This window comes from Dipodomys merriami, unplaced genomic scaffold, assembly GCF_024711535.1.
Source record: "Dipodomys merriami isolate MVZ:Mamm:240054 unplaced genomic scaffold, mDipMer1.0.p SCAF_819, whole genome shotgun sequence".
Lineage (NCBI taxonomy): Eukaryota > Metazoa > Chordata > Mammalia > Rodentia > Heteromyidae > Dipodomys > Dipodomys merriami.
Genome location: NW_027206423.1, coordinates 114,384 through 139,469, shown reverse-complemented (window position 1 = coordinate 139,469; position 25,086 = coordinate 114,384). Strand labels below are relative to the sequence as shown.

At 41.7% G+C, this 25,086-nt stretch overlaps 1 protein-coding gene across 2 annotated transcripts in view; it reads right to left on the bottom strand.

Moving 5' to 3' along the window:
• LOC138819779 (CCR4-NOT transcription complex subunit 6) overlaps positions 1 to 22,600 on the bottom strand; it is a 36,164-nt gene extending 13,564 nt beyond the window's left edge. Inside the window, exons 1-6 of one of the 2 annotated variants that reach the window (XM_070011312.1) lie at positions 22,194 to 22,600; positions 12,627 to 12,740; positions 10,035 to 10,221; positions 6,857 to 6,942; positions 1,235 to 1,324; positions 1,068 to 1,136 (exon numbers count right to left, since the gene is read on the bottom strand). In XM_070011312.1, coding sequence (XP_069867413.1) covers positions 1,068 to 1,136; positions 1,235 to 1,324; positions 6,857 to 6,942; positions 10,035 to 10,221; positions 12,627 to 12,738 — 544 coding nt within the window. In that variant the 5' untranslated portion in view covers positions 12,739 to 12,740; positions 22,194 to 22,600. Of the gene's footprint in view, positions 1 to 1,067; positions 1,137 to 1,219; positions 1,325 to 6,856; positions 6,943 to 10,034; positions 10,222 to 12,626; positions 12,741 to 22,193 lie in introns of both variants that reach the window. The other variant, XM_070011311.1, reaches the window with a different exon arrangement.
• Between the last annotated feature and the right edge of the window lie 2,486 nt (positions 22,601 to 25,086).

Below are 25,086 nucleotides of genomic sequence, written 5' to 3'. Positions count from 1 at the left end.
GTAACTTGGAAGATAATAAAGTTTAGCCCAATACTATCATAATAAACTAGTTTTGTGGCTTCTCAGTGTGTGTGTATGTGTCTGTGTGAATATAATCTATATTCTATAGTCTATTAAGTGTGTAACTGCACTGTCTTTTTTAAAGTACTCTATTATGAAAGTCTATTGCTAGAAAAATTCAAAGAATTATCTATAGAAATCAGACTGACTTGACAGAAGTGCCACAAACCTTCCATTGTAAAAAAACCAAAAAAGTTAACAGTATTTACATAAAGCACAGCCAGGCCAGGTCAATGAAATGGGGTATGACTGTATTGCTAATTCATGCAGAAGAAAGAAGTGTCACAGACCAATTCTTGTTACATGTGACACAGGAACTCTAATGCTGTCTTTTCTAAAATTCAGATTAAAAGGAGATTATATAGATCATTAATGCAATTGTCTCTAGCTATATTATAATTTTTTAATAGAAAATAGATTTGGAACATATTAGGACATGGAAATTTCCAAAACAGAAATGTCTTAGTATATGACAGCTGAATTTCAGGTGAGTAGTCTCTGTTAGTGTGAGGCTGTGCCCTGGAGGATTAGTAACACTGTACCTGAACTCTACTCAGGCCAGGAGCACAATCAAGTGTCTCCAGACATTGCTAAATATCCTGGGGAAAAGAAAACTGCTCCAGTTTAAGAAACACTACTAGCACATGACAGAGCACATGACTTTATATAACAGAGAGTATACAGATCAAGAAAGCAAGAATTAACTCCTCTTTTTTTTTCCCCTTTGGTGCCAGTATTGGAGCTTGAACTCATGGCCTCATGTTTTCCTTTGGCTTTTTTGCTCAGATGGTGCGCTACCAATTCCATCTGTTTGATGGTTAACTGGAGATGAGTTACATAGATTTATCTGCCTGGGCTGGCTTTAAAGGATAATTCTAGTATTATTACCTAACAAAATCAAGCATTCTACCTTAACATTACTAATAATCGGAATGAAATATGCCAACAATACTATTAGGCTTAAAATAAAAAGGTAAAAATAAAGAGTTAAATATAAGACTACCAACCAGTTGGCCTTGTTCTGTCTGGTTCTTGTAACATAATCCAAGATCTTGGAGGTGGTTGTTCTGTTGAAACTGGTTGAAAACAGAAAACATAAAATTAAGCAATGTTCTTTCATGTCATCCTAATTAAAAGATTTAAACAAACAAACACTTACTTCTTTTTGCAGTACCTGACAAATTATCAAGCAAGTAATTCAGTAGCCTTCTTGTTCCATCTGGTTCCTGATAGAGGTTCAATATATCCTGGGTAAGTGGATTTCCTACAAATATTTTTTAAATAGATAAACCAAGATCAGTACAAAAACACTTAAACATTGAAAAATATAACAAAGTTATCAGATTATCTATAAGGCTATTACACTCACTAAAAATGTACAAACTACAGAAAATTTTCGTTTCTCAGTTTTTATATAGAAAATTAAAATTTATACCACAGGAGGAAGAGGATGACAGAAGGAGTGACTCAGATCAAGAACTGGATACACAGACATGGACATGTTAAGATGGAACCCACTTTATAAAGAAAATACTGTATTAAAACCTGTTGTACAACTACTTAAAGACAGTATTAATAAAAAAGAAAATACCATGTTCTCTAGAAGTACTCACTAATTATTAAAGGATTTTGTCAATCTAAATACATTCTAACAGTGCATTATATATAACCTTGCCTCACCAAAACTTTCAGTAACAAATGCTTAAGAAAGATCAAACTTGAGGGGGGGGAGAGGGAGGGGGACTGCGCAGGGAGGATTGGGTGTGGGGGGCGGGGGGAGGATGGGAAGGGATGGGAAGGGGAAACAAAGAAGGAGGCTACAATGCTTGATAAGAAATGTACTCATTATTTTGCCCATGTAATTGTAACTCCTCTGTACAGTATTTTCACAATAAAAAAAGAAAAAGAAAGATCAAACTTGAATGAAACTAGATTGAGAACAGAAGGTTAGGAAGAGGAATTAAAGGAGGGAAAGACAGCAATCAATACAATGAAAGGTATGAAGCAAGATTCAACAATTCCATAAAGCTAACAGAAAAACATTACAATGACAAAATTCTAAGTTATGCACCCAGATTGTGTGTGTATGTGTGCATGTGTGCGCGCACCTGCAATTGAACTCAGGGCCAGGGTGCTGTCCCTGAGCTTTTTTGCTTAAGACTAGCTCTCTACCACTTGAACCACAGCTCCACTTCAAGCCTTTTGGTGATGAATTGCAGATAAGCATCTCACAGACTTTCCGGCCTGGAATGACTTTTTTTTTTTCCTCCTAGGGCTGAGGACCGAACCCAGGGCCTTGCGCACGCCAGGTGGGCACCCTTCCACTGGGCTTAAACCCCCAACCCCCTGGAATGACTTTTTTTTTTTGCCAGTCATGGGGCCTGAACTCTGGGCCTGGGCGCTGTCCCTCAGCTCTTCAGCTCAAGGCTAGCGTTCTACCACTGGAGCCACAGCGCCACTTCCGGCTTTTTCTGCTTATGTGGTATTGAGGAATTGAACCCAGGGCCTCATGCATGCAAGGCAAGCACTCTACCACTGAGCCACCTTCCCAGCCCTCCCTGGAATGACTTTTAACCACAGTCTTCAGATATCATCTCCTGAGTAGCTAGGCTTACAGGAGTGAACAACCAGTTGTAACCAGCTCACTTAGATTTTTTTTTAAACTAACAGACCTAACAAGATAGCAGATTTGATTTAGTTAACTAAGGAAGAGGAAAATGGGCCATTTTTGTAAATTCAACAACTGTTTTATGAGTGCTAAAAACAAAAGCAAATATAGTAACTTACATGAATTTTCAAGAATCTCAAAAACCAGGAAGATGTTTTAGGTACAAATGAGGAATAACAGTACAATGCAGTGTTCAACCAGTCAAATTGATGTTCATGCTATACAAATGACGTATGTTATTCTGGACGCCCCAGTTCCACTTTTAAAAAAAAGTAGATAAAAATCTAGCCAAGTGCAGGTGGCTCATGCCTATCATCCTACCTACTTAGGAGACTGAGATCTGAGGATCATGGTTCAAAGCCAGCCCCGAAAGGAAAGTCTGTGAGACTCTTGTTTTTTGTTTTTTATGTGGTGCTGAGGAATCGAACCCAGGGCCTTAGGCATGCAAGGCAAGCGCTCTACCACTGAGCCACCTTCCCAGCCCCTCTGTGAGACTCTTATCACCAATTAACCCCCAGAAAACCGGAAGTGGCGCTGTGGCTCAAGTGGTAGTGCTAGCCTTGAACCGAAGAGCTGAGCGACAGTGCCCAGGCCCAGATTTCAGGCCCCATGACCCCCAACCCTCACCCAAAAAAAAAAAAATCTATAGGTGGGTAAAATGTTAAATGTCTTAATTATACTAACCAAAGAAAAATAAAAAGATAACTAAGAATGATGCTTTTTTCATTCTCTTATGAAAGGCAAGACTCAAAAAGCAGAATGAACTAGATAAGGTGGCTCATACTTGTAATTTTAGCTACTAAGGAGGCAGAGATCATTAGGACTGAAGTTCAAGGCCAGCCCAAACAAAGTTTATGAGCTCCTATCTTACTTAACCTATCATCTCAGCTATTTTTAAGTAGGAAGATGACAATCCAGGTGGACGTGGGTAAAAATGAGGCCTTATTAAAAAACTAATCAAATCAATAAAGGTTAGGGGACATGGCTCAGTGGTAGAACAACGGCCTACTAAGTGCAAGCCCCTAAGCAGTGGCACTTATTCTGGAAAAACAATGACTCATGTTCATGCAATGTTCTGTACACAGGATGTTTAGCAGCTTAACTTGTAATATCCACAAACTGGAAGCAACCCAAATTTTATTCCAAAGGTGAATGGTTAAACAAAACATGAGACTGTTACACCATGAAACACTAATCATCAGTATAAATGACCTATTGATACACACACCAACCTAGCTAGACAACACTTAAAGAATTAATCAGTTAAAAAACAAAAACAAAAAAGCACAGAGGAACATGCAAGAACTCCATGACTCCTTTAAAAGGCAAATCTATAAATCACAAGTATACAAAAAGTGGTGCTAGCTAAAGGCATAGGGAAGATATTCAATAAACTAACAGCAGAAAATTTCCCACATCTTAAGAAAGAGATGCCCATTCAAGTACAGGAGGTCTTTAGGACTCCAAGTAGGACCAGAATAGTAACATTACATGGCGTATTATAGTTAAAATATTAAGTACAGACAAGAAGAAAAACAATGAAAGCTTCAAGAAGGGTCAAGTAATCTAAAAAGGGAAGGCCATGAGAACAGCAGATTTCTCAACAGAAACATTAGAGCAACGAAAGCCTGAAATGATATATTTTAAGTGCTGAAAGAAAATAACTGCCAACCTAGATTACTCAACTCTCTTTCATTAATTCAATGAGAAATAAAAACCTTCCATGATAAAAGCTAAAGCAATTATGACCAGCACTGCAGAAGATAATCAAAGGAAGCTAAGTCTGCACACAGAAGAATATTAACCTAAACCCAAACATATAAGACAAAATACTTCTCACTTAAGTAAACAAAGAGCAGAAAAAAATCAAACACTAAAGTAACAAGGAAATGGCAAGAATTATAACATACTTCTCATATTAACCAATCAATTAATTTTCTCAATTCTCCATCCAAACTACAAAATGGTAAACTGGAGTAAAAACCAAGGCTAAGGCTGGACCATCTGTTGAATATAAAAAATGGATCTCACAAAAACAAATACTATCTTAGGCTGAAAGTCTGGGAAAATATTTTTTAAGTGGATAGACCCTTAAAACAGGCACGAGCACCTGCACTTGTATCTGACAAAATAGACTTTAAACCCAAAATAGTTGAGGAGACAAAAAAAGTTCACATTATACTGATAAATGGAAGGATCTATCCAGAGGAAATAAGAACTGCTAAGTACATGTGTAGTATTACTACATCCAACTTCATTAAATAAACACTACTACACTCAAAAATACAGACAGCCCTTAACAATAATGAGACTTCAATACCTTAATCTCACCAATAGGGAGGTAATCTTTTGGATAGCAAAAGAAACCATTACCAGAAGCAAAACCCACCCACAAAATAAGAGAAAATCTTTACCAGCTATTCAACAGAAAAAGGTATCTAGAATATACATAGGGCTCAAAATTCTAAACATGGTAAAATATCAAATTATATACATACCTACATATACATGCATACACAAATATGCAAACAGTATAATGAAAAAGAGAGGGAGGAATAACGGAAATGAAATGGAAGGTGAACTTTCCTAAGTTCACTGGATGCTTATATGAAACTATCACAATGAAATCTCATATTAATATATGCTAATTCAAAATAAATTTACATTAAATTTTAAGTCACCTCAAAAGGTAACACACAATAGGATTCCATTTGCAAAATTATGTATGAAGAGAATAAATCAGCAGCTGTCAGAAGGGGGAGCTGAGGAAGAAACAAAGTCTCAACACTGTAACAAAGCAACATGAGGGATCCTTTGATGATGGAAATGTTATGTGACAATTATATCTAAATATGGGGTACAATATAATGTTTCATTTTATGAACTTTCTTATGCCTTTAGCTAGCACCACTTTTTGTATGGTCATGATTTATAGATGCTGGATTTCTTGCATGCTCCTTTGTGCTTTTTTGCTTTTTTTGGGGGGGGGGGAGGTGTCTGGTCATGGGGCCTAAACTCAGCCTGGGTGCTGTCCCTCAGCTCTTCAGCTCAAGGCTAGCGCTCTACCACTTGAGCTACAGTGCCACTTCCGGCTTTTTTCTTTTTGCTTATGTGGTGTTGAGGAATCGAACCCAAGGCCTCATGCATGCAAGGCAAGCGCTCTACCACTGAGCCACCTTCCCAGCCCTGCTTTTGTTTTTAACTCTAATTCTTTAAGTGTTGTCTAGCTAGGTTGGTGTATCATTAGTATCATTGTGGTATGATCCAATCAGGCTATTTAACAGACCCACTACAAATACTATTTCCTTGTGGTAAGAATATTTAAAATCAATTCTTTTAGCAATTTTGTTCAATATGCTACTAGTAACTGTTATTACCATGCTGTTCAGTAGCCACCAGACCTAGTCCTCCAACTTAAATGCAGCACCCCCACCTATAGTGTCTGGTAGCCACCATTATACTCTTCAATAAATCTGATGTGTCTATATTAATGTATCAGTGAGACTGTATTTTTCCCTGTGCCTGGTTTACTTGATAAAATGTACCACTGTATTTTCTGCTTGTGATAATGCCCATTAAGTGAAATTGTATAATGAGCACAAAGATCATTTTGTACTACTGGTCAGAAGTGCAGGTAAATCCCAAAATAAAAAGTTTAAAAGTGGGGGCTAGGAATGTGGCTTAGTGGTAGAGTACTTGTCTAGCATGCACAAAGCCCTGGGTTCGATTTCTCAGCATCAACCACACAAGCAGAAAAGGCCAGAAGTGGCTCCATGACTCAAGTGGTGCTAACCTTCAGCAAAAGAAGCTCAGGGACAGTCCAGGCTCTGTGTTCAAGCCCCAACCCCAGCCCCAGCCCCAGCCCCAAACCAACTCCCCCTCCCCCCAAAAAAGCAATCTTAGGCTAGGAACAAAAAGAAAAAGAAAAGAAAAGGAAAAACTAACACTAGTAGATAGTCTGTATCTTAACCATCAAATGAGAAACACTTTGGGATGTATCTAAGAAACTGATGAGGCCTGGAAAAAAGTGAGCCAGCAAAAAAAAAATTCCCTGATGAAAGTATTCTCTTATCTCTTTAGATTCAAAGACATATAAAACTGTAAGAAACATAAAAACAGAAGTTATACCTGTCAGGCCTAGTGTTTGCAACTGAAACAGTTTTCCCAGCTCAAAAGGTAGAACTCGTAACTGGTTGTCATTTAAACGGAGCTCCCTGTTGAAAGAAAAATTACAGAAGTCAGAGGCATATTAACCTTAACACTTAAAATCAACATATATTAGGAAAATAAGTACCTAAGAACTGCAAACTTTTATATTACAATATCTAGTCATGTGTTTATCTATATTTAATAATTAAAAAAAAGAACTGCCAAGCACCAATCTTTGTAAAATACAGGGGAAAAAATTACATAAACAAAACACAAGCTCCTATTTTTTATTTTTATTACCAGACCTGGGGCTTGAACTCAGGGTTTGGGTGCTGTCCTTCATCTTTTGTGCTCAAGGCTAACAATCTACCACTTGAGCCAGAGCTCTACTTCCAGCTTTTCTGGTGGTTAACTGGAGATTCAGAGTCTCACAAAGTTCCCTGCCCAGACCCTCAGATCTCAGCCCTTAGGAGCTAGGACTATAGGTCTGTGAGGCCACCAGTGCCTGGCACAAGCTACTACTTTTAAAAATTGTTGGGGTTGGAAGTATAACTTGAGTGGTAGGGTACCTGCCAAAGGGCATAAAGCATCAGATAGTGAGTTTCAGTCCTAGTCTCAGACAAAACAAAAACCAAAACCAAAACTGTTTCACATATTATTTATCCCACTGCAGAATAGTTTTGTAAACTGGTACAAGACCACAGCAAGGAACACTGGTCTAGTCTATGTGTAGTCTACTATATAAGTTTAAGAAAATTGGGCTGGGAAGGTGGCTCGGTAATAGAGTGCTTGCCTTGCACGCATGAGGCCCTGGGTTCAATTCCTCAGCACCACATAAGCAGAAAAAGCCACAAGTGCACTGTGGCTCAAGCAGTAAAGCGCTAGCCTTGAGCTGAAGAGCTGAGGGACAGTGCCCAGAGTTCAGGACTCACGACCAACAACAACAGCAAAAAAAAAAAGATATGATAAAACAACCTAACATGAATTGTTAGAAGAGAACTAGAATGACCAATGAAGTTTAATAAACTTTTCTAGGCTTATATTTCATTCAGAAATAACAGCAGCTGTGTTAACTACTAATAACTTTTCTGTTCAATCTGGCTTTGAACTGTGGATCCTCAAACCTCAGCTTCCTGAATGAATAGCTAGGATTATAGGCCTGAGCCACCAGCACCCTGTATTGTTATTTATCAAACATTATCAAACCTTTAAGAGAACTATTTCTATAATCTGTTTTCTTGAAATTTAAATGGACCTTGCTTTCTTCTTAGTAACTTTAAGTCCCTGATGCCATAAACTGAACAGAGAAAGTACTTCTGAGCAAGTGATTCCTGTTTATTTTCAAATACATTATATAGAAAAAGCCCAGTAAGTCAATTTGTTTCATAAAAAATGGTCATACTCAGCTAGGCACGGATGGCTCACACCTATAATCCTAGCTATACAGAAGGCTGAGACGTGAGGATCGTGGTTCAAAGCCAGCCCAAGCAGAAAAGTCCCTATAAGACATACCTCCAATTAACCACTCAAAAACCAAAATGATGCTGTGGCTCAAAGTGGTAGAGAGCTAGCCTGAGTGAAAGAGCTCAGGGACAGAGCCCAGTTCCTGAGTTTAAGCCCTAGGACTGACAAAGGGTCGTATTCATGAATTAAGCCCAGAAAAATGTCAAACGGCTAGATTTGGAGTAATAGAGGCAAAGGAACTTCCACAAGATCCTTTTATTCCTGTTTTACTAGAAGGCAGCAGAAAAGCCAGGGAACCACAATAAAAAAGTGGTATAGTATAACGCCTGTTTTCACTGTATTTGATTCTGGTGCCCTGCAACTTGCATATACATTTTTCTAATTTGGGGAGGGGAAGAAAAAAACAAAATGCTTAAATAGGGATACAGGTTGACCCATTGTAACAATGAGATGTACAAGACACTATGTTAAAAGCGATCTTTACAATTTCAGCTAGGAAGTTGTAAGGGGGTGGGGGATTGGGATGGTTGGGGAAAAACAAAGGCCCGGGGGTAACAATGCTCAATAGGAAATGTACTCATTATCTTACTAACCCCTCTGTACATTGTCTTTACAAATAGAGAGAGAGGGGGGGGGGGGGTGTGTGTGTGTGTGTGTGTGTGTGTGTGTGTGTGTGTGTGTGTGTGTGTGTGTGTGTGTGTGTGTGTGTGTGTGTGTGTGTGTGTGTGTGTGTGTGTGTGTGTGTGTGTGTGTGTGTGTGTGTGTGTGTGTGTGTGTGTGTGTGTGTGTGTGTGTGTGTGTTAAATTAGATTAATCTAACAGTTGGAATTTGTCTTTATATTTAACTTGACCAGATCTAATTACCATGATAAAAATGTAATACTTGTTAAAATACCTTATGTTCCAGGCAGGGTACAAGTAGGTTTTTTTTCATCTCGGATATCCCTAACTTCTAACTAAGAGGCTTCCTTAATGTCACAGAACTTATAGACAAGAAAAATCAAGATTCTAATCCAAACTCCGTGTGCCTAATTCCTTGTACCATACTACAGATCTCCAAATTTAAGAACTAATTCTACCTTTATTTATGTTAAAAAATTACCCATACCAGCTCTAGGATAGACAACTGACAAGGGCTTCCTGGCCCCACTGTTAAGAATGTATGGAGCCAGATATGGGTGGCTCACCCTGTAATCCCAGGTACTCAAGACACTGAGATCTGAGGATCTCACTGAGGATCCTAGTTCAAAGCCAGCTCAGGCAGGAAAGTCTAAGATTCTTACTTCCAATTAACTACCAGGAAAACCAGAAGTGGTGCTGCAGCTCAAAGTGGTAGAGGAAAAAAAAAAACAGCTCATAGATAGCACCCAGGCTCTGAGTTCAAGCCCCATGACTACCAACAACAACAAAAAAAAGAAAAGAATGTATGATACTCCAACTGTCTGTCACAGATGAGTATAAGGCATAACACTAGTGCCTGATAGTTGTTTTCCCCAACTTTGTCCACAAGTTTTCATGTAATGGATTTAATTATTAGTCAAGATTCAACACAAAACTTTCAATAAAATATATAGCTATGTTTCCTTTCCTTCAAATACCATCAAAAAGAGTCTTCTTTCCTAATAAAGCTAATGATATACTTTCTTTTCTTTTAAGGGCATATAATTCGTATATAATAACTGAATCTGCATACCTGAGTGATACCATGTTTCCGAGTTCTGCCGGTAAACTACGGATTTGATTACAAGACAGGTCCAGATACACCAGATTGTGAAGCTTGGCAATGTCTGAAGGAATGCGGGACAGGGAATTGTCACTCAGATGCAAAGCTGTCAAGTGAGTCAGTGACCACAAAGATGAGCTTAAGCTTCTTACATTTCCTGTAACGAGAAAAAAAAAAAAAAAAAGGATTATATAGTGGTCTCCATGATAATTTGGTCTGTGAATTAAGATTTAGATGTCATGATTAGTAACATAACCAGAAGTATAGGAAAGGTTAACAGAGGAATCGAAACTGTTCTAGAACAACTCTACTTAGCAGATTGAAACAAAAATTTAAAGCATAACAACACTTCAAAGACTGTATTTTTACAAGCACAAAGAATGTATCCTTTAAAATGACCTCAATTTATCATACAAACAGAATATGAATAATTTCTACTAATGATCCATCTAATATTTAAACATGACTGATTTAAATTCATGTGAAAGAAAATAAAATTCCAGTGTCTCAGAGGCTGTTTTTATCTTTACTTTGATGTTAAAAAGAAAAAAAAAATTCTGACTAAAAATGAAAAGGGAAACAAGGTATTCTCAGGTGAGTTTTAAGACTACAGTACCCAAGTATCCATGACCAAGAATCGTGTAAGAGGGGAAGGGGGTGGGAAGAATACAGTCATGAAATTCAATTCATATCCTACAAAATTAAGACAATTGAGGAAAGAAATGGGGTTGCATGAGAATGAAGAAATGGTTGATACTGAGCAAGATGCACTGTATTAATAAACTGGGTGAATGGCAACTCCTTTGCATACTACAAATAATAAAACTACCAATAATTAAAAAAAGAATCATGTAAGCAAAATCTGTACTGTCCAGAAATATTTGATATCAAATTATAACTATATAATCAAGTAAAAGAAGAGACAGAATTCAGGTAGAATAACATGACAGTATCTTTGAATGCAATAATAAATTTGTACTTTGTCATTTCTTGATTAAGAAGTCAATAGTTTCAACAATGTAAACTTTTTCTGTAATCGCCTTAATGGTTCAGGATCTAATCTGAAAGAAAAATGAGCAAGCACATGTAATAGAAAAAGCAACTTTTAAGAACTGATTATCATCCAGTGGCTCTAAAGCTACTTTAAGACTTACTTCTAATTTAGATAAAATAAGTACCTTTTAACTCATAAGGCACTGGGTCTTTTTAGTAGTACAAATTAATCCTTGACTTATGGCTGCTCTAGTCTAAGGGAAGTTAAGATCAAGCCTCAAAAGAATGAAAATGTTTTCCAGTAACTTAACTGCATCCTATAACACTCAAAATCAAACCCCTTTGTAAAATACTAAAAGATAAAATGACATCCCAGCTATTCCAAAGGCAGAGATGAGGATGGAAGAACAAGGCCAGGCAGAGTAAAGAGATACTCAGATCTTGAGGCTGGCTCCAGGTCAGCATGAGATTCTATCTTTAAAAACAAAAGTGCAAGCACTCTAGAAATCAAGAGGGAAAAGGAGACACTCCTATGACTAGTAATCTCTACCATGGCCGCAGAGAAGGGCATTTATGTTTACCTAGGGATAGGTGAAAGGACAGTATTTGTTTTGTACTTTTCAGAAGTCAAGAATTAGGACAAACAGAAAGAAGGAAGGCGGACGCATAATAAGCCAACACTGACAAGAAATTTCTTCAGCACTGGTTGCCATGAGAAGTAAAAATGACTATTCACCAACTCTAGAACATTTTAGATTGCATTCCTACTAGCAGGGCTGCTTGCTGAGCAAGAATATTCCTAGTAAGTCTAGGAGTTCATTTTTTGGGGGGTGAGGGGTGGGAGGGGGTTGGCGGTTGTGGGCTTAAACTCTGAGCTTGGGCACTGTTTCTGAGCTCTTCAGCTCAAGGTGAGTGCTCTACCATTTGAGCCACAGGGCCACTTCCGGTTTTCTGGTGGTTAATTGGGGAGGTAAGAGTCTCATGGACTTTCCTGCCTGCTGACTTTGAACCATGATCCTCAGATCTCAGCCTCCTTAGTAGCTAGGATTACAGGCGTGAGCCACTGGCACCTGGCAGAGTTCATATATTTATTTGGTACATCTAAACTGTATTCAAGATAGAAGAGAATTTGAGATCTGTTTAAAGTTCTCAAGATTTAATTTCTGAATTACTAATGTCCTCAGAGGTGCAGACTAAAAAGGAAACGAATAAGAAAAAAGAATCTATCCTCAAACATACAGAAAAGTCACTTCTTGCCCCACTGGAAGTCTTAATATTTGAAAATGCAGAAGCATAATTTTATTTAATCAAAGAATGGGTAATTTTCACTTCATCTCTGGCATTATTTTTCCCATTTTATAAATGGACACTGATACTAAGAGAAAAAACAAAGAATGGGTTTTGAATTTTGACTCAAAACCATGTTCTTTCCACCAAGTCTTCCTGTCTTTAAGGAAAATTAACACTTGTGAAATATGATCAATTTCTTTCACGTATTGCCACAGGAAAACTTATTTTCCTACCATAGCTTTCAGTCCCATACCATAAATTCATGCTTGCATATCTTACCACTTATTTCAAGCTCTGCCCAATGTGATTTCTTTCCATTTGCTGCTTCCTCGGAGGACATAATTGTGTACATCCTCCGAGGGTCAGGTGGCTCGTATTTTTCTTTGGGCATGCCTGTGAGATGAAGAAAAGAACCCAGTAAGTATTCTGAAGAAGCAATAAATAAAAGGTAACATCTTTTTAAAGCAGGTGTCTATTTATAATTTCTAAATACTACTTCCCACAAAATAAGAAACTCAAGAGTTCCTTGGAAAAAGTCGAGTTTATTTTAGTTCAACTGTGATCATTCGTGGGATGTTCAGTTTGTCTTATACTTGGCCAACAGTACCCTGTTAAGCTAGGAAATGATATATTAAACCTACATGTTTGCACTTATAACAGAAATTAGAAATATAGGCTTTCATGACCATCCTAGGAAAGTCAGGGGTGTGAAACAAAAACACAAACCTAAACACAATTGAGTTAAATAAAAACTATCCTGAAGCACTGAAATTAAGGGTAGTCAGATTGAATATCATTAGTGGAGAAAAGGCAATAGGGGATGAACATTCAGGAATCTACTCTCAACTCCAGAAGAGTCTCTGTGTGTGTGTGTGGGCAAGAGAGGGGGAGGGAGAGGGAGAAAAAGGAGGGGGGAGAGGGGGAGGGAGAGGGAGAAAAAGGAGGGGGGGAGAGGGGGAGGGGGAGAGAGAGAGAGAGTATGTGTGGTCTGTCTATGGTGTAGTGAGGGGATTGCAGACAGGATTTCATCAGAATCTGATGAAAAAAAAAAAGACAAGAAAAATAAAGGAAGCAGACCAGAATGAAGATACTCATAACAACCAAGGGTAGAAAGTTATACTCACATTAGGAGCTCCCTAAGTGAAGCCCTAAGTACCCTATATTTTAACCTCCTCTAGTTACAAGGGAAGCAGAGTTACTGAAATCAGATTTAATGAAAGGAGGTGACAGCTTCTAGTCTACTTTTTGTGCCAAGAATGAAACTTACACTCAACCACAATCTGGAAAGCAACAAATGTCTGGGTTCTCCCACGATAAAAAAGATTTCAAACTACAAAATTGTAAACACCAAAGCTAAAATCCGCAATGATAACTGATATCTACCCAAGAAAGCATGCACGGTGACCTCTCCCTGCCTCTTTAAGCAAAAGAACAGACCCATCATAAAGAAAACAAACGTATCCTTTTGTCTTCTCTACTCTTACGCTTAACACTTCTACAACCTGGCATGTGAAGGTTTCTCTCCCACACAACAAGCAACTGTCCAATAATTCAGTCCAATTCTGGCACCGCCTACCTGGAGTTACAGATTCTTCAGTTTAAGGTCTTAGTCCCACAATACAGACCCAAATTCAGATACCAATCACAAATAGAAGGCTGTCACTTAAAACTACTGACCAATGTCCAGTTATGAATGGGATTCCCTTTACTCCCTCCTTTGGTCCAACTACAATGTTTCAAGAGAAACATTTTACAAGTTCACTAGTTTATTATACATGAGTATTACAAAGGATACAAATAAACAGCCAGAAAAAGAGATATCATAGGGATATGGGAGAAGAGTTCCCCTCCCCAAGCAAGCAATCCTCACAGCAGCGTCTAGTTCATCAACTATTGTTGCCCAACGGGTTACACTACTGTTGCTGTTTGTAGTGGTGGAGATGAACCCAGCGGTTTGTATGTGCTAGGCAAGCACTATCACTACATTGGGATATCCCCAGCTCTTTTCTTATACAGGTTGGTCTCTAGCTCTTGCTAGGATTACAGGCATAACACTGGTGCCCGGCTTAGCTCTCTTCTCTTTCTTACTGGTCTTTAAACTGGGCTGAAATTTTCAAACCTCTGATCATCAGGTGAACAACCCTTCCTGCTATTTAGGGAACCGACCATCTGAAGTCATCTCATTAGTATAAGGTAATATAAGGGACTAATATAGTATATTAAGGTAAGACAAAGGAGAACTAATGTATCAGTCAGTCACTTGCAGAGGACACAGCCGCCTCCACCATGAGCCAATTCCTGCAACAAGCCCAGTAAGCAATGGATTTTGTTTCAAATCAGCCTGGAGGACACTTCTTCCCCTTTGCCTCAATCTCCTTGGGTGGTCCACCACAGCACACATATCCCAGACTACAATCCCCTGCTATTCCCAATAAACCCTGCTTTGGAGCAGTTGTTCCCAACTTTAGACTGACCATATATTTTATGTAAGTCTTACAGCTACAAAATATTATTTAGACAAGTGTGAAAGAGTACTCTTTGGTCAAGTGTAAGGCAAATCAAAGGACTCTTTCAGACAAGCAATTACTATGAAATATACAACCTACATACTTTGTCCTAATTAAGTACAATACAACAGTACTGTTTGAGATAAGAAGGGGAGGCAACCTAGATATAAATAAAAATAAAAACATATTATTAAGTTTCTGTCCAGTTCATACTATGGAAAATCACATGGCTGGGAAGTTAAGTAAGGCACTGGCATCACATCGATTTATTTCACATTGTAAAATTAAGCAAATAAACACTTAATAGTTGGGAACCAGTATTTACTGTGTAAGAGAATGCTTATGAATCAAGGAAATTAAAAACACTAAGTTGATTTAAGAATATGAATAATGCCAGGCACTGGTAGCTCAGGCCTGTAATCCTAGCTACTCCGGAGGCTGAGATTTGAAGATTACAGTTGGAAGCCAGCCTGGGCAGAAAGTTCATGAGACTCTTTTTTTTTTTTTTTTTTTTGTCGGTCATGGGGCTTGAACTCTGGGCCTGGGCGCTGTCCCTCAGCTCTTCAGCTCAAGGCGAGCACTCTACCACTTGAGCTACAGCGCCACTTCCGGTTTTCTAGTGGTTTATTGGAGATAGGAGTCTCAAGGTCTTTCCTGCCCGGGCTGGCTTTGAACCACGATTCTCAGATCTCAGCCTCCTGAGTAGCTAGGATTACAGGCGTGAGCCACCGGCGCCCGACGTTCATGAGACTCTTATCTCCAATTAACCACCAAAAGCCAGAAGTGAAGCTGTGGCTCAAGATTGCTAGCCTTGAGCTGGGAACAGTACCCAGTTCCTGAGTTCAAGCCCCAAGATCAGCATACATGTGCCCATGCATGTACACGTACGTACACACACACCCCACGTGTACACACACACACACACACACACACACACACACACACACACACACACACACACCATTATACTGGGCTAGGTATGCTGGCATGACTTAAATCACTCCTGCTCAGGGTAGAGAAGTATATGGCTAGGGTAGCCTGGGCAACAAGTCAAGGAAACCCCATCTTAAAAACAAAGCCAAGCCGGGCGCTGGTGGCTCACGCCTGTAATCCTAGCTACTCAGGAGGCTGAGATCTGAGGATCGCGGTTCAAAGCCAGCCCGGGCAGGAGAGACCGTGAGACTCCTATCTCCAATAAAACCACCAGAAAACCGGAAGTGGCGCTGTAGCTCAAGTGGTAGAGCGCTCGCCTTGAGCTGAAGAGCTAAGGGACAACACCCAGGCCCAGAGTTCAAGCCCCACGACCGACAAAAAAAAAAAAAAAAAACAAAGCCAAGGTGCTGGGAAGGTGGCTCAGTGGTAGAGTGCTTGCCTTGCATGTATGAGACCCTGGGTTCGATTCCTCAGCACCACATAAACAGAAAAAGCCACAAGTGGCACTGTGGCTCAAGTGGTAGAGCACTAGCCTTGAGCTGACGAGCTGAGGGGCAGTGCCCAGGCCTAGACTTCAGGCCCCATGACTACCTCCCCCCCCCCCCAAAAAAAAAGCCAAGCATGGTTATTCATGTCTGTAATCCTATCTATTCCAGAGGGAAAAGGAGGATCAAAGTCTGAGACCAACCCAAGAAAAAGCACAAAACCATACCTGAGCTGGGTCTAGTAGTTCACACCTATAATCCTAGCTACACAGGAAGCTAAGATCTGAGGATCATAGTTTGAGCCAGCCCAGACAGGAAAGTCCATGAGACTCTTACCTCCAATTAACCACCAGAAAACCAGAAGTGGAGCAGTGGCTCTAAGTGGTAGGGCACTAGCCTAAACCACAAAAGCTCAGGGATAGTGGCCCAGGCCTGAGTTCAAGCCCCACAAGCACAAGCACCAGCACCAGCACCATCACCACCACCAAAAACACCATCTGAAAATCTCAAAGTAAATGGGCTGGCTGAGGCTCAAATGATAGAGCACTTACTTATCAAGTGCAAAGCCATGAGTTCAAAACGAAGTACCAAATACAAAAATAGTATCAATAGGGGCTGGGAAGGTGGCTCAGCGGTAGAGCGCTTGCTTTGCATGCATGAGGCCCTGGGTTCAATTCCTCAGCACTACATAAGCAAAAAGAAAAAAGCCATAAGTGGCGCTGTGGCTCAAGTGGTAGAGCGCTAGCCTTGAGCTGAAGAGCTGAGGGACATAGCTCAAGCCCAGAGTTCAGGCCCCACGACTGGACCCCCCCAAAAAAAATAGTATCAATATAAACTATTTTATTTCTAATTACCCACTGATGATTCCCAAAATGTTACCCCTAAACCTCAACTGCTAATATGGTAGCTTCCCCTTAACTGTGGGGAATATATTCCAAGAGCTCCCCAGTAGATTCAAGAAACTGAATACTACTGAGCTCTTTAAAGTTTGGAGCTTCTACATATGAAGTGGCTGTAACTTCCAATTTGTGATAGCACAGATTTCTTTCTCCTTCTTCACATCATGTGAAAAATTCATTTGTACCCTAGATCTCAGCAAATTCGGCGTAAGATTTTTTTTCTTTCCTTTGAAACTTTCACCTTTTCACTCTGAAGCATTTCATGATGTCTCTTTGACATATCCAATTTGCCAGCACCACAGTTCTTGTGTTCCAGGGACTAGATAAAATAAGGGTTAAACACCAGCACTGATGCCACAACAAGCTGACAGTGCTAATGGGCAGCCAGCATATACAGTGTGGAAACACTGAATAAAGGCATGATTCACTTCCTGAGTGTGGGATGGCACAAGAATTCATGCTACTCAAGATGGTGTGCATATTTAGAACCTTGACTTGAAGATTTGCCTTCTGGTGAACACAGGGGTGATTTTTTTTCCAGCTAAGTTCTACAGGCTACCTAAGCCTAAGTTCTCAAACATGAACTTTCATGGGTACTATTTTAGGACTTCCATTGTTTTCAACTTTTTTTTTAATTCCTTCAAGACAAACTGACATTTTGTCTACGAATGACTGAATTATAGAGCAACTCAAGTCTCTTACAAACTGGACTACACATACCATAAATCTATATTAAAACCAGTTTCTGATTTTTACATGTAGGGTCTCCACTCAATTCTCCACAGTAACAACTATTTCTCCATCAAAAAAAAATCAGGGGCTGGCAATGTGGCTTAGTGGAAGAGTGCTTACCTTGCATGCATGAAGCCTTGGGTTCAATTCCTCAGTACCACATGAACAGAAAAAGCCAGAAATGGTGCTCTGGTTCAAGTGGTAGAGCCCTAGCCTTGAGCACAGAGAGGCTCAGCGACAACACCCAGGCCCTGAGTTCAAGCCCCAGGACTAACAAAAAAACAAAACAAAAAAACCTCCTTTTGCAGGGGGGGGGGGGGGGTGAGGGGCTCTCCTTGCTCTAGGAAAAAGGCATAAACCTGAAGCTTACCAAACATGATCCTTTAAATCTGGGCAGGATACAACTTTTTAAGTTCCTCTCAAGTCACTCTTGCTGTTCCAGGAACATCTCACCATTGGCCTTACCCCAACACTTGACACCTCAGCAAACTCACTGCTCCCTCTGTGGAAAATGACTCTCCTTCCTAGTTTGGCAGCTACGATTCAGTGATACTTTCTGCAAACTGGCACCATACTCTCCCCTAAATTTAATCCTTCTCTGCTCTTCCAAAGCAACTGAAATTAAGCAGTGCTTATTAAGCCTATGTTCTTACTACATGTAGGCAGCAACTGAGTAGAGTCATCTTAAGAGTTCTGAGTCCAGGCACCAGGGCCATCATATGCTAGAACTAACAAGGTAACTTGAGTTACCAAGAAAATACAAATGTCAGCCATTTGAGCAAGGTAAACCAAGCCCCAAGGGCCAAGTATTGTGTTTTTGCTCAGTGTGGGATCTAGACCTAAAAGAAACTTGTTTGTATATATGCAGACATAAATATAGAGAAAATATGATTGTAACTGTGAGACTGCTTGATGGTATAAGAGAAAAAGGGAGAGAAAATAAGGAAGAATGAATAGCATCAAAATATACGGTGTCTATATGACTTAAGAAAACTCACTGAAAACTTTTATTTTTATTTTTTTGCCCATCCTGGGACTTGAACTCAGGGCCTGGACTCTGTCCCTGAGCCTCTCTGTGCTCAAGGCTAGTGCTCTACTGCCTGAGCCACAGCACCACTTCCAGCTTTTCTTATGTGGTTCTGAGGAACTGAACCCAGGGCTTCATGAATGCTAAGCAAGCACTCTACCACTAAGCCACCTTCCCAGCCCAGCCAAAAGCTTTTAAATAGGGGGCAGGGAAGATGGGGAGAGCAATAGTGAGGAACAATCAGGCTAGAACATAATACATACCATTGTAAAAATTTCATGTCTAACTAATATACACTAAAAAGTGACAAATTAATAAAACAGGCTCTGCTAGAGGGGCAGGTACAGAGGGGGAATGAAGGGTCAATGAAGCTAAATATGGTTGAAGTAATTTATAATGATAACAATAAAACTGTGACACTTTTAAAAGGGGTATAGGGGACAAAGGAGTAACAGAAGGGTAATCGTATGAAAATGTCATACTTCATACAGAGATGAAGAAGGGATAAGAAGGGTAAAATTAAGGCAGCCTAAATGAGCCCCCTCCTGTTCCTCTTAACTCCTTCAAATACCAAACTCTGGTGCGTCCCATTGTATGCTAATGCATATGTGCTAAATGTACAGTGATTACAACTTAATGTATTCAATACTGAACTACGTACAGTATTCTATCACATTTCATTTCAAGACGGTTACCTCTAAAGTGAGTAGCAGCTAAAGTTAAAGGAAAAAGTACATCAGTAAAAGATTCTGCAGATACTAAGGGATTTGAGGATTAAACTGGAGTTTCCTAGATAATACATTAAGTTCTAGCCAGAACAAGTGAATACAGCATTGTATACCCATAAATCCAAGTCTATGCTTCATTGAAACAAACATTCTTAGCTGGACCTGTGTGGACTTTTTTCAAAGTAAGAAATACTTTAAACAAAGCTTTCCAACCAGTGGACTTTGTACTTGGGAACCGGTTACAAATGTAGCACTAACCCCTCATCTCTCATATCCCAAAGATTACAAGTATATGCTGCCTTAGCCACTTATTCCAATATACTTTACACATATTATCCTCTTCTGCTGTACTTTGATATGAAAAGTGAATGTTTTAAAGATTATGTAACTCAAGGTTATGGGGGGAAATGGGAGGAGACAATGATGGAAGGGGTGATACTGGCCAAGAAGCACTGTGCTCATAACCTGACTTTTCTGGAATTGTAACCCCTTTGTACAACTACCAAATAATGAAAAATATACACATTAATCAAGATGTATATTTACAAACTACAAGTACGGTTGGTGAATCTCTACAATGTCTTTATTTGGAGTCAAGGCCAAGTTCTGTATATTCAAAAGAAATAGCCTGAATTGCAAACAAGATTTAATAAATCTGAAACTGCCTATAAATTAGGCAATTAAAAGCAGCTTCCAGGCTATATCAGCACTGATCAAGGCACAATGTGAAATTACAGGAGGACTGCCTTTCAGGGGGAATGTTTAGTTTCACAGAAAAGTGTATGTCTTTTCTTACGTACTTTCGTCCATTTCAGTAGGTATCTTTGTTCAACTACTGAGGAAAGACCTCATAGATCTACCTTAAATGGAAGAGGACCCTGTTCAAACAAATCTGTAGCAATTACTTCACACTTCCATGTACACTTGCCAGCAGACAAAACCTGATCCTTCCCCTCAAATTATCTTGGGCAAGACACTTTCATCTTTCTAGGTCTCCTGTGCAGCTGTTCAAATGTTTTGTTTCAAGTAAGATGGAAGCAAACATTTGTCTAAAGATGCACAATTTTTACAATGAATTATTCCAAAAGGCAATCATGTTCTGAAGACTGTGACAACTGTCTAAACAATTTTAAAGTCTTCAGCACCTTTTGATCAATGCTATTATAAGCATCTAAAACTGTTTTGGAATGGTGGTAAATTCTGGTATATGGTGAAGAATACAAACTACACACCATTTTACATTTATTCAGTATTCACACTCTTCCTCTCCAAAGTTAAAAAAATCTCAGCTACAAGCAGGTAAGACTATTCAGCACTATCCAGTCCACCTGTAAAACAGCTAAATATAGGAACTCAAATTCAAGCAGATTATTTCAACATCAGCTTACAGTAAATCCAAGAAGGTCATGCACTGAGACCATTCACAATGTTGCCATTTGTTGTTTACAGTTAAAGAAAAGGAAAGATTACAGGTGTTGGGTTGGCAGGATCTTTCAGGAAGGCAGAGGAGGCGAGTCAAAGGAAGCCAAAGGGGAGGGAGGGGGAACCCAACGACTTGGAAGTTAAAAAATAAAAATAACAAAATGAGAACGCGATTGCAGGGAGGAAAAGAAACTGCTTCCAATTATTAAGTACAATTTCCGAGTCCTCGGCACTACCATCGAATCATCTGGGGCTAAAAGTGCTTCTCTAACCATAGAATTCATCCCGATCCCTTCCCTGCCCCCCACCCCCTCAATGATAAGTTAAATTTAAAATACTTTTGAAGGCCAGGGCCGCTGGTGGCTCCCGCCTGTAATCCTAGCGACTCAGGACGCTGTGACCTGAGGATCGAGGTTCGAAGCCAGCTCAGGCAGAAAATCAGTCAAATAAATAAATGAATTTGGAGTAAGGAGAAAACAAAACAAAACAGTCGCTTTCCCGCCTGGCGGTCACAACGTTCGTAGAGCGCAAAGTTCCACAGAGCGCAAAGCCACTTTCTCAGAAGTTGCCCACCCGTCAGGGGCCCCCTGAGTCCCAGACTAGATTGTGGGGGGGGGGCGTTGGGGGGGGTGTCCAGGAGGCAGAGTGCCCGCCCCCGCCGTCAATCAACCCCCCCATACACGGCTGCACTTGGAGCAACGGGGGATTGGGGCGGGGGGGGGGGGGGAAACGGGTGGCGCGGCCCGGGGAGGGGCGGGATCGCGATCTTGTCGTCCAAAGGGGAGGGGGAGGGGTCCTGGGGAAGGGTGAGGAAAGGGGGAGGGGGAATCGGGGTGACAAGCCCCACCCCCCCCTCACCCCACTCCCAACAACCTGATCATCAGTCTCAGCAGAGCAGTTTGTGGCCGCCATGCACAAAAACTATAAAGTTGCCCACGACGGAGCCCCGCGCGCGCGCGTGCGCGTGCGCGTGCCCAGGTCCGGGGCCGAGCGGACCGGAGGGAGGGGGCCTGGAGTAGTGGGGGGGGGGGCCCGGGAAAGAGTCCGAGCGCGGGCCGAGCGAGGCAGCAGCGCGCCCCGGGCGGGCGCGGCCTCGGGCCGGGGCTCGCTCACCTCTCGAGGAGCGACGCCTTCCTCCGCCTCCGCCGCCGCCGCCGCCGCCGCCTCCTCCCTGTGAGCGCAGCGGGGTCTGACCTGTGGAACCACCATACCAGTCCCGCCCGCTGCTGCAGCGCCGCCGCCGCCGCTCGTTTGCCGCCTCAGCCGCCGCTCTTTGTTCCCCCTCCGAGCGCCACCGCTTCAAGCTGCCCGCCTCCGCCGCCCCGACCGGCCGCCACTACGCCCTCCCGCTGTCTCGGCCCCCGGCCTCGCCCTCCTCGCTGCGCCCGTCGCCGCCACCGCTTTCGCCTCCGCGCCGTCGACGCCGCCGCCACCGACGCCGACGCCTCCTCCTCCGCGCCCCCCTCGTTTTCATTGAAAGCAAACAAGCATCATGGCGGCGGCCGCCTACCCCCAGCCAGCGAGCAACCCCGACCGCCACCGCCGCTCCAACATCCGGATCGCCCATTGGCCGCCGCCGTCGGGCGCGACCATCCTGCGTCGGAAGTAAGGGGGGGGATTCGTTATTCGCACGGCACTTGTCTCAGGCCCCGCCCCCAGCCTCCCCCCAGCACTGAGGACCGTGAGCCAGTCCGACGCACTTCAGTCCTCCTCTAGTTCTTCTCTTCCCGCTCTCTTTGAAGTTTCCTTGTCCCCTCTGTTTTCGCCCCTTCCTAAGGGCCCTCTTTGCTTTATCTGGATCTGCCTTTTTCTCTGGGTGCTCGCTTATGATCTCCTTTTTTTTCTCTCGATCTTCCTCTTCTCGAGTTTTCCTCTTCCTGAGGCCTTGACCTGGCAATCACGTGGGAACACAGATTAGGCTCTCACAGTTCACCGTAGCCAGTGTCTTGATCTTCCTAAAGATAGAACATCCGATCTTACACCGTCGGTTGATTTTCCTGCCTTCATTATGAAAAAAAAAAAAAAAAGGAATGGCCCATTTCCATCCATGAATGATAATTCAGCCCAAAGAATTAATCAATGGACAGTTTTTTTTTTGTTGCTTTGGGGGGGTTTTTTGGTGGTGGGGTTCTAGCCTGAACAAGAATAATAGTGTTTGAAGAACAAAGTACTCTGTTGAGGGAAAACTGGTGGTTGATGGGGCTGTGTCACATGATGTTTGCATCAGAAAACATTTGTTGACTGGCAGTTCTGGCACACAGACAGATCAGACCCCACTTGTCCTGAATAATCTCCCAGTCTAGGGGCACAGCACGCCACAAACGTTAAACACATTAGACATGTACGCTAAAGGATATGGCAAGGACAAGAAGAGCTTTCTCACACACACACACACACACCACCACCACCATCACTACCCACATTGCAAACTAGGATGTACTGCTTGCTACTGGCTTTTCTTTGGAAAATCAACCCTGCAGGAATGAGTGAGGGGCCAGGTATGGGGCTAATCCCAACTACTCCAAAGTACACTTTCCAGTCTCTTAGATCTGTGCCTCAGTTAGTGGCTGGATGTTGGATGTCTGGTAACTGTGCATCTTCTAATAAAGCCCTTCTTCCTACATAAAATGCTTCAGGCTGGGAATGTGGCTTCGTTGTTGAAGGGTCCCACACACCCATCCCAGGGGGACCTGCAGAGGCAGGCAGGCACAGGAGAAAGGTTATTATAAGGTTTATTAGAGGAGTCATATTTCCCCCAAGAGGGAGCACAAGGCCTCTGTCACCATCCAGGTAGCAGGAGGCGGTCTGAGGGTTGGAAGTGAGGTAGATGGGAGCCCAGGTGGATCTGGGCAAAGAGAGAGAGGGGCCAGCTGTATGTTGGGAACTCCAGGGATTGGAGGGGCTCAGGTCTGGGTGGAGCTGAGGACCAAAGGTGAGCATAATACTAACAGTGGCAAAGTACATGGCTATCATGTATGAAGCCCTGGGATCAATTCCTCAGTACCACATAAACAGGAAAAGCCGGAAGTGGTGCTGTGGCCCAAGTGTTAGAGTGCTGGCCTTGAGCAAAAGAAGCTCAAGGACAGTGCCCAGGCCCTGAGTTCAAGCCCCAGGACTGGCAAAAAAGAAAAAGAATGCTTCATCCTTTTGCCTTTCTGGTGGTCTCCTTTTCTGGGTAGAAGTTATCCTGGACTTTTCACTTGGATATTGGGGGATCCAATAAGGAGGAAGGGGAAGCCTCAAGATCTTTTGAAGAAGGTCACTCTCTCTGAATTCTGTCCATCAAAAAAAATTATAGGAGAGGACATATGTGAGGGAAGGACTGCACACACATCCAGAGAACGGTGAACTTACATGGAGTCTCCTAAGGAGATAAGCCCCACAAAATTCCCCAGGGATGGGCAGTGTTGATCAGACTACAGCCAAAAATTCACAGGACACCAACAAATGAAGCGGGCCCTAAGGTTTTATTTGCAAGACAAACTGAACTGCTATAAGACAGAATGCATATGGTAGAAATCCATGAATAGTAGGAAAGCTTATGGAGTTTGCTTGGTGAGCCTGTAATATAAACCCTACGGAACTACTCAGGACTAGGTAGCCTGATTACCTCTTCCTAGGGTTGGAGGCTTGGTTCCAGGGACATCAAAATCCCTCATTCTTATGTAATGCCTTGGACGTTGACACAGAGTGACCAGGTACTGTCAGGATTTGAGGCCTCCAGGCTACGGTTTTCCTCAGACAGACAAGTTTCAGATTGCAATCATGTTTCTCTCCTATGATCCTTTGTCTCTTGATTCAATGTATTAGTGTTCGATTGATTGAATATCTAACTTTCATGGCTACAAGAAAGGATGGAAAAGAAATAATCAACTGGCTCAGATAGCCCTAAAAGGGCAGGATGTGGTTTTTGTTTTGTTTTACCAGGTTCAAGCGCAGCAGGAAAGTAAGGGCTCCTTCAACACTCAAAAGAAATAACCTGGTTCATGAAAGGAACACAAAGGCA